The following is an 8,797-nucleotide window of genomic DNA, read 5'->3' as shown; positions in this document are numbered from 1 at the left end:
AAAACCTCTTGTGAGAGCTTCGGGTTTAGCTTGCCCTTGTGTTAGCAAGTTATTGTGGGCTTCCTCTGGGTAGGGAAGAGGCTGGAGAGGAAGAGAGACATCCAGAGACACCCCCTTCGCCTGTCGGTATCTCCGCTCGGGTTCGAGGGCCGGGGATGTGCCTCATGGGAGAGCGAGCGGGACCGGGGTCTCTCCCGAAAAACGTATCAAGGTCAGCAGATGTCTGAACACTCGAGGAAGAGCCATCGCAAGGAAAGTCATGCTGAAAGCGATCTAAAGAGGTTAATTTCCAGGGAAGGGCCGCCCTTTGGCTTCTCGTACAGAAGTGGGAGGCCGTGGGGAGGAGATCTGCGGTTCGGTGTTAGCGGGGCCGCCGGCTGTCGAACACTTGTGGAACATGTGTATGAGGACGCACTCGTATGCCCTGCCTCACACACAGCGCCGTCTGCACGGAGAAAGACAAGTTAAGAACTTCCAGGAAGGAGGGAGAATGGGTAACAGAATCCACCAATACACCCCAGGCGGGATTTTGTGCAGAGGCTGGCTGGAACGAATAGTATGAATTGTTTTCCACAGTCCATAATTTCCGACCCCATACACTTTCGGGAAAGGCAGTCACCTGACACACCTGCCCCTTTTTGCTCTGTGCTGCACAATTTTTTTTTAAACAAATGTTTCCTTTAAGCTAGGGCTTTACCTTCCTTTACCTCTATGTAGCCAACAGGTGGAATTTCACTGATTTCACGTATGTCAGAATGCTATCACTTTCGTCTAGTGGTTGCTGAATAAGCAGATGTGACAGTGTTTATTTTACAAAAACAGAACCCGTGGAAGACACGTCGTTTATCTTCATTGTGTATATTTAATGTATTTCATGTACACAGGTGTGCATGTGTTCTCTCTCATTAAAAGTTAAGAAGCAGACCTATGCCCACCGTCGTAGGAAGACCCACATTCCCAGATCTTACAAAGACTTCCCAAAGCGTGGGCGTTTGGCGGAGCAATCACTATGAGTGCCGCAAATGAGTGGGAATAGGTCAGTGCCAGAACTGGGTCCCAGGCACACAGGCCTGAACGTTTCAATACACACAGATGGTTTTCTGCATGGAGGAGAGAGAAATACCTTCGGATCATCCGTGGATAAGGCTTTCCCAATCTCAGACAACGAATTAACGCACCATCTGAAATCTCTATTCCTGTTTTTTCTTCCAACACAAATTGTATAATTTATCTTCTAAATATGGAACCCTGCAGGCTTCTCCATGCCATTTTGTTCCATCAGCAAAAGGGAAACTTAGAATCAATTCAACAGGTCTCTTGTGGTTTGAAGAAAAGGCAAGTTTAATTATGTTGATTGACTAAAACAACATTGATTGAATTCAGCCAATTATATAATTTTTTAAATTAGCTGAACGCTATTAAAAAAAATTAAAAAAAACACCCAACCAAACAACCAATAACAACAACGTATAAAGTCTTCCACACAGTTCAATCGGTATTTTCTTCTGCTTTATGGGCATTGTGGGGCCTAGTCATTACATCTCTCCTCTCCTCTGAGGCGCAGACTGCACCAGGGCCCCGCTGCCCTTCGTTGCGGCACTCTGCAGAGCTGGAGCCTTGAACCAAAGACACATCTTCGTACGAGACACATCTTCCGCGGGGTGCCCTAGGTGATTCCCGATCATCGATCACATCGGGTGCCTCCCATCTCTTTTGGAGTGGCTCCACGAGAACCCTCTCCGCGGCGTCTCTGCCCCGCTGTGCGCCCGCGCACGACCCGCGGTGCCACCCGTGCTACTGCAACCAACAGGGCTGCGAAGCCGGCAGCCCACAGTACCCCTTCGGCGGAGGGGACTGGCGGCGGGGAACAGCGCTCTTCTGCAAGAGAAAAATGGGAACGAGGGCTTTACAGATTTGGGGCTCCTCTGCACTTCTCTGCCTCCCCCCAGATCGACAGGCACCCATCTACGCAAAGTGGCAAGGAGGACATTCGCTGCCGCAGGATGGATCCGAAGGTAGCTCGTTCCATGTTCCTGCCCACAGGTACATACATACATACATACATACTTGTGCACGTATCTTCGCTGCGCTCTTGAGTCGTGGTTTGTGACTCAGCAAGGGGCAGCAAGCAGAGAGCCCACAGTAAGAGTTGTGGAGGGGAAAGAACTTATGGAGAAGGACGAAGAAGCGCTGCAGTCATCTGCGGCAGGTCCTCGAGGCCGGCGGAGGCGGAGACACAGTGGATACCTACCCGCTCGGGAGGTGCCCGGCTGCGGGCACACGGCAGACGGTCCCCCCTGGTCCTGAGGTTCCACCAGTGCCTGCGTCTCGGCGCCGTGCCGAAGGGGAGCGGGAGAAGCTTCATTGTGGATGAGGGAGCCACTAGTAACAGGCTGAAGAACGGATCGGCTTTACTTAGGAAGACCCAACACAGGAAGCCTTTGGACACGGTCAGAATTTCCGTGATTTCTGTGAAATATGGTTTTGCCAGAGACTTACTGAAGTACTTATTGTTAAGTAATGAGGGAAAGTATTACATACCGAGCGGAGCCTCCGGGCCGTGCCAAAGAGCTATTAACCAGATCCACTTTCCAATGGATCCCCGCAGAGGCCTCAGTCTCGGTGGGGCGACCGTGCGTTCTGTCCTCGACACCAGCGCTCCAAGAAAGGCATCAGGTGAGGCCCTCATACTCCCCTTTCAGCCTCTGGGGCCGGGATGGTCCCAGGTACATGAAACCAGCCTGCAAGGACGGACGGTGCACCAACAGACATCTCACTGTCCCCAGGGATGTCTCTCGCTGAACCAAAAAAATAACCGGGAGCGAATGTATGGCACGGAAGAGCTGAAGATGGGGAGGGTTTGAGAGGAGACCATCTTCAGGGCTGCGTAGCCGAGCATGGGAACCCAGGGACTGGGCCGGACCCCCGGGCCCCACTACCCGCTGCAGAGCCCACGCCGGTGCCGGAAAAACCGGCGCAATGTCGGGCGCCTCTGTGGAAAGCAAGGGGAGCGCTGCAGCGGGAAGGGCGCAGTGCACGAACGTGCAAACTAATCATCTTCGAAAAGGGAGAGGGAAGGGGAAACTTATTTTATATGAAATGTGGGAAGGGGCCTAACTCGGTTCTGTTTGAGACAAACGTTATACAAGATTCTTGAAAATAATTTTTTGTTTGTTGTTGTTGTTTTTAAACGTAATTAAAAATATATAAATCACCCACCAGAAACAAAGAAATATGTGGAAGGAAACGTTTCTGGATAGAAGCACTGTGTGTGGCACAGAAAGCGATTGAATACATAAGGGCTTCATTAAATTCCCAATAGATAACATTTGGCTAAATCTATCCCTAGATTAAAACAGCATAATAGCACCATAAACTAAAAAGTTTCTTTTTGTGTGGTCCCTCTGGAGGGACTGATTGAAACATTAGCCCCCTCATAGGGCAACCCCCTCCCAGTTCAGCTTCAGTAAGTCGTCTCTCAGCCCTACGGGGATATGACGAGGAAAGGAGACGGGTTAATGAAGCTACACTTTGTATCTGGGAGGAAGAGAAGGAGGAAACACCATCCTATTTGTCCCACCAGCTTGTTTATTAGGGCCCAGCCTATTTTGAAGGAATCGTTCGTCCGGACTCAGTCCCCGCGAAGACTACACTTACCCTCTGTTCGCCTTGGAAGCTGGGGGGTGGTGAGGGGGAGGGGGGCCATGGCGGGACATTTGCATGCAAATGGAGCGCTGCGGCCCGGCGGTGCTGGGAGCCCATCAAAGGGTTACGGTGCAGGCGCCCTTTCTGGTGGCACCTGCTCCGACGCAGCGGTGTGGGAATCGAGGACTGCCGGACCCTGGGGACTAGACTGGGCGGCTTCTTCGCAGACAGAGAGAAAATAAGCAAAGGGTCTTCCCCCAGCACTACAGACCAATTGCCGACCCATTTCCTCGAAAAGAAAAGAAAAGAAAAGAAAAGAAAAGAAAAGAAAAGAAAAGAAAAGAAAAGAAAAGAAAAGAAAAGAAAAGAAAAGAAAAGAAAAGAAAAGAAAAGAAAAGAAAAGAAAAGAAAAGAAAAGAAAAAGTACGATATATTGCAATTTGCTCCTACCAACTTGCCCGCCACCTCCCAGGTGAAGGCCCTGTCCGCACAGGATCCAGACGACTGACAGGAATTGTAGAAGCAATAAGCGGCCGAGTAGTTTCCTTACCATATACCTTCCAGCATGGTCTTCCTCTGAAGAGACCCAGGGGAAGGGCGGCGAGCACGCTCGGCCCCCCTGCCCTTCGGGCCGGGCCGGGCCGGGCTGGGCCGGCCTTCGCGCAGGGGAGGTCGCCTAAGCTCCCCAGGGCTTGCGGCGAGAAAGCCAAGAGAAACAAATGCCGGGGCTCCGGAAAGGGCTTTTCCCATCCAGCTGCCTGGGGACGGCGCAAGGACTTACACAATCTCTCGCCCCCGTCCCTCGCCCTGCTGCAGCAGCCAGAAGCCGGGACGACCGCAGGCAGCAATCCTCCTCGGGGAGCCTAGCATTGCCGTGCTCAGGCTCACAGCCAGCTTTCCCCTCGCAAAGTCTTTCACTGCTTGGTTCTAGCCACATCTCCAAAAGGCCTCTAAACCGACCTCCGTACTCCTTGCTGGATCGGCGCGGCGGCCCGGCGCATCCGCTTGATAGGGCCCGGGAAAAGCAAGTTAACGGGTCTCTTATGAAAAAGAGGCGCTCTGCCCAAACGCGGTGCCTCTGCCATCTTTTCCCTTTAGTTCTAGAAATTAAACAGGTCTCTACCTGCTTCTTCTCTAAGGCACCCAGGACACCCAACGAGGTCCTCCAGCTGCAGGCTGCGAATGGAGCCCAGAAGACATCTTATGTCTAGTCTTTCTACTTATTGAAAACCATTGTTTTAACCCTGTACTTCTACGAACAGAAAAGCATCACTTTTCTATCTACGAGCAGACTTAAACCCAAGGCAACGAAGTGCTTTGATACATAAAATGCATGTAACTACACAACCTTCCCCTCCTCACTCTAAAGAGCACTAAATACCAAAAGTAATCTTTCTTTCTCTCTCTCTTTTTTTCTTTTCTTTCTTCTTCAAAAACTCTTATAACTTATCCTTGAAATCACTGATATGCTACAAATACAGTAGTACTCAAAAGGCTCCCCGCTGATTTGAAAAACGCATGTTCCTAGTCCACAAAGCAGCAACACGCCTACTTTTAAAAACGGTGATTCTCTTTTCATACTTCAGCTCCTAAGCTCCAAATATCTGAGGCAGGTTTTTTAGTTAAAAAGAAATTTTAAGTCTATGAAATAGATATCTATCGACCTTATGTGTGTGAAGACGAGAAATCAGCATCAGAAAAGCTTTCACAGTTAGTTTCATTTACATATCCTTACTTCATCAGCTCATGTACTTAACCAGATCCTCGTATGAGGATATTCCAATGCTCATTTTATATTGTATGTAATGAAAAGTAGAAACACATGTTCCTATTATCGTCACAGAAATATAAATGTCTAGAACAATTCCCTCTGAAGTTCAATACATGCCCTTATTAGCAGTATTTTTCTTTGAGCCTCTTGGAAATCAAATCATGATGCAGTTGTGATTTAGACCACAACTAAGAGAACAAAAATAGTTTAAACTCATAGTTTTGTTATTGTTTTTTGTTTGTTTGGTTGGTTGGCTGGGTTGGTTTGTTTGTTTGTTTTTTCAGTCTCCTGATTGATGCCTTACAGAACTGGGCTGTATTCCTGTGAGAGAGACCTATTTCTAATTTTTCCTTCTGTTACCCTTACTCTTGTAGTTTGGTTTTGGTTGGTTTTTTTGTTTGTTATTTGTTTTGGGGGCTTTGTTTGTTTGGGGTTGGTTTTGGTCTTTTATGCTCTGATAGGGTTAACGATGGTTTGACTGCAAAGATCATATTTTGATCTTATTCACAGTCAAATCCAGACATAATAAATTACATGATGTAAATTCCTTGGTTATTATGCTATTAATCTTGAAGAAAAAAAAAAATCAACATCCCAGCAAAGGGAGAAGTATTACAGAGAGAAGGTTCTGAAGCCAGTTCTTTGGCTGGATTCCTTTGGTCTTTGGTTTTGCTCCTTTCCCTTTTTTTTTTTTTTTTTTTTTTTTAAATTAAAATTTTTATTTTTCAAAATGTGTAAAAATTTTACATTAAAATGGTACAATAATACTTGCCAGTAATTTTTAACAATATTCCTTGTAAAGAATATGCATAAAGTACAAAATAAAAACCTCCATAAGTCTATTATAATACAAAACACAGGTTAAAATAAGAAATGATAATCTTGACTTTCTTCTGTGTAAACATGTTAATCTTTCTTTTATAAAAGTACATGAGACAAGTGTACTAAAATGAAAAAGTATTGCTTTGCTGTCCTCCCTCAAGCCTATTTTTTTTCTTGTACATTACTTTTTTCAAGCTTCTAGACCTGAGAATCTCTGAACTTCAACGGTTTAGAGACAATATTTATCATCGCTTTTTTTTCTTTTTAAGGAGTAACGAGTAACTTTCCAATAGCATGATCTCCTGCCCATGCTAGACCTGGCTTTGCTTAAAATACAGCGGATGCCCACCGAGCCCCACCGCGCAATCCCCACGCAAAACCGCGGCCCCTCCGGGCGGCGTCCACCGGATGTCCGAGCGGCGGAGAAAGAAGATACCCCAGATCCTACCTTCGGAAAGACTCCCAAACCCTTAACAGTTAGAGATGCGGGCAGCGAAGCCGGGGGTGGCAGGCAGGGCGGCAGCGGGGGGCAGGCCTCCCCCGGCGCTCCCCAGCGAGCGAGCCAGCCCCGGCGCCGCGGCCGACTGAGAGGCGCAGCTGCTGCCCGCGGCGGGGCCGCCCCCCGCCCCGATGATGCTCTCGATGGAGAAAGGCGAGCGGACCAGTGCCGCGCCGCTGCAGGGCTTGGCGGCGTGCAGGGAGGCCGCCAGTGCCGGGCCAAGCGGGTGCGCGTAGCCGAAGGGCGTCCGTGCCAGCTCCGCCGCCGGCAGCAAGGGGCCCGGCGGCGCCGCGGCAGCGGCGGGCAGCGCCGCGCCAGGGGCGCTGCCGGGGGTGGCGGGGGGCTGCCGGGGCGGCGGAGAGGGGTGGTGGAAGGCGAAGAGGGCGGAGTGGGGGTGGTACGGCTGGAGTTGGAGGCCGTAACCGCAGCCGTAGGGTCCGTAGGCGCAGGTCGGCTGCTGGGTAGGCTGGGGCGGAGGCTGCGGGAGGAAGGCGGCAGGGTCCACGGCGCGCAGCAGCAGCTCGGGTGCTGGGAGCTGCTGCCGCTTGAAGCGCTTTCGGCGGCGCAGGAAGCTGCCGTTGTCGAACATGTCGGCTGACTCGGGATCCAGCGTCCAGTAGTTGCCCTTGCCCGGGTTACCGGGCTCCCGGGGGATCTTGACGAAGCAGTCGTTGAGTGAGAGGTTGTGGCGAATGCTGTTCTGCCAGGCGGGGAACTTCTCCCGATAGTAGGGGAAGCGCCCGCTGATGAACTCGCAAATCTCGCTCAGCGTCAACCGCTTCTTGGGGCTCTGCAGGATGGCCATAGTGATGAGGGCGATGTACGAGTAGGGCGGCTTCACTAGGCTATTTTTGCCGCTGCCGCCGCCAGCCCCGCCGCCGCCGCCCGCCCCTCCGCCGCCCGCCGCCGGTTTCTGCGGGCCGCCCCGCGAAGGAGGCCTAGAACCGCCGGCACTGTCACCGCCGCCCGCCGCACTGCTGCCGCCGCCGCGCACGGGCGACCGTGGCAGCAGGGCGTCGTCCTGAAGGTCACCCACATCCTCTTCGTCCTCTTCTTCCTCCTCCTCCTCGTCCTCGGCATAAGAGCGGCGGTGGCGGGGCTGCGGCTCCTCCTCGTCCTCCTCCTCGTCCTCTTCGCCTACCACATCGATGTCGGTCTCCTCAGCTAGCGCCGACGCCTCGGACATCTCCGAGCCCAGGGTCATGGCGCGCCGGCGGGGCAGCGCATCGGTGGCGGCTAGCCAGCGGGCGCCCTCCCCTCCGCTGCTCGGCCTCCGCGCAGCTCCGCGGAGAGCCGCCCTGCCGCCGCGGGCAGGCAAGCAGCTCCGAGTCGCGCCGGCTCCCAGAACCACCGGCGCGCCGCGGGAGCGCTCCTGCCGCAGGCAGCGGCTCGTTTGAGTTCTGTTTCGGGGCGGGTTTTGCTGCTTTTTGGATTTCTCGTTCTCTCTTTTTGTTACCCTCCCCCCTTTTGGGGGGGTATTTTAGTTGTTTTTTGTTGTTGTTGTTGTTGTTGGGGTCGGGATTTTGGGGGCGGAGGGGCTGTGCAGCCGCACCTCGTAGTCGGTTTCCCCGGCTTTCTCTTCACCTCAGCCCCCAGACATTAATGGACGCGGGGCAGGAGGCAGCGCGCCTAGTCCAGGGAGGAGGAGAGGGGAGGAGGCTAGCGAGGAGGGAGGGCGGAGCGATTGGCTGGCGGCGCCTTAGGAAAGGCAGTAAAACCGCTAAGGCCCAGTCCCAGGGAGGGCGGCCTTGCTCTCCGCCTTATAGTGAGGGGGCCATCACATGGCTCCCAGCGTCACAGTGCGGCGGGGCGAGCGGCGGCCCTGGTCTGCGACGCACTCCCCCACCCGCCCCAAGGCAGCTGTCCTTGCTTCCTGCCCTAGCTTCCCTCCTTCGTCCCGTCACCGCCAGAACGGGCTCCGGGTCCTGAGGGGCGACCGGAGCAGTCTGTAGTGGAAAAATGGGACGTTAAAACGCAACGCACCACCATCCCGGGGGAAAAAAAAAAAGGCAAACCAGTCTCTCAAAGTGCTGAGGCATCTTCCCCGGAGCCGTCCGGAG

At 52.5% G+C, this 8,797-nt stretch overlaps 1 protein-coding gene across 1 annotated transcript; it reads right to left on the bottom strand.

The window, feature by feature from the left end:
- Positions 1-6,708: 6,708 nt before the first annotated feature.
- On the bottom strand, positions 6,709-7,941 carry FOXD1 (forkhead box D1). Its single transcript, XM_054398085.1, has one exon. The coding sequence runs from the start codon at positions 7,939-7,941 to the stop codon at positions 6,709-6,711; it is 1,233 nt and encodes a 410-aa protein (XP_054254060.1).
- Between the last annotated feature and the right edge of the window lie 856 nt (positions 7,942-8,797).

The sequence above is a fragment of the Indicator indicator genome, chromosome Z (assembly GCF_027791375.1).
Source record: "Indicator indicator isolate 239-I01 chromosome Z, UM_Iind_1.1, whole genome shotgun sequence".
Classification (NCBI taxonomy): Eukaryota; Metazoa; Chordata; class Aves; order Piciformes; family Indicatoridae; genus Indicator; species Indicator indicator.
This window is presented reverse-complemented; position numbering and strand designations above follow the sequence as displayed.

Coding starts and splice junctions, on each gene's coding strand:
- FOXD1 (XM_054398085.1), bottom strand. CDS start 7,941: ATGACCCTGGGCTCGGAGATGTCCGAGGCGTCGGCGCTAGCTGAGGAG.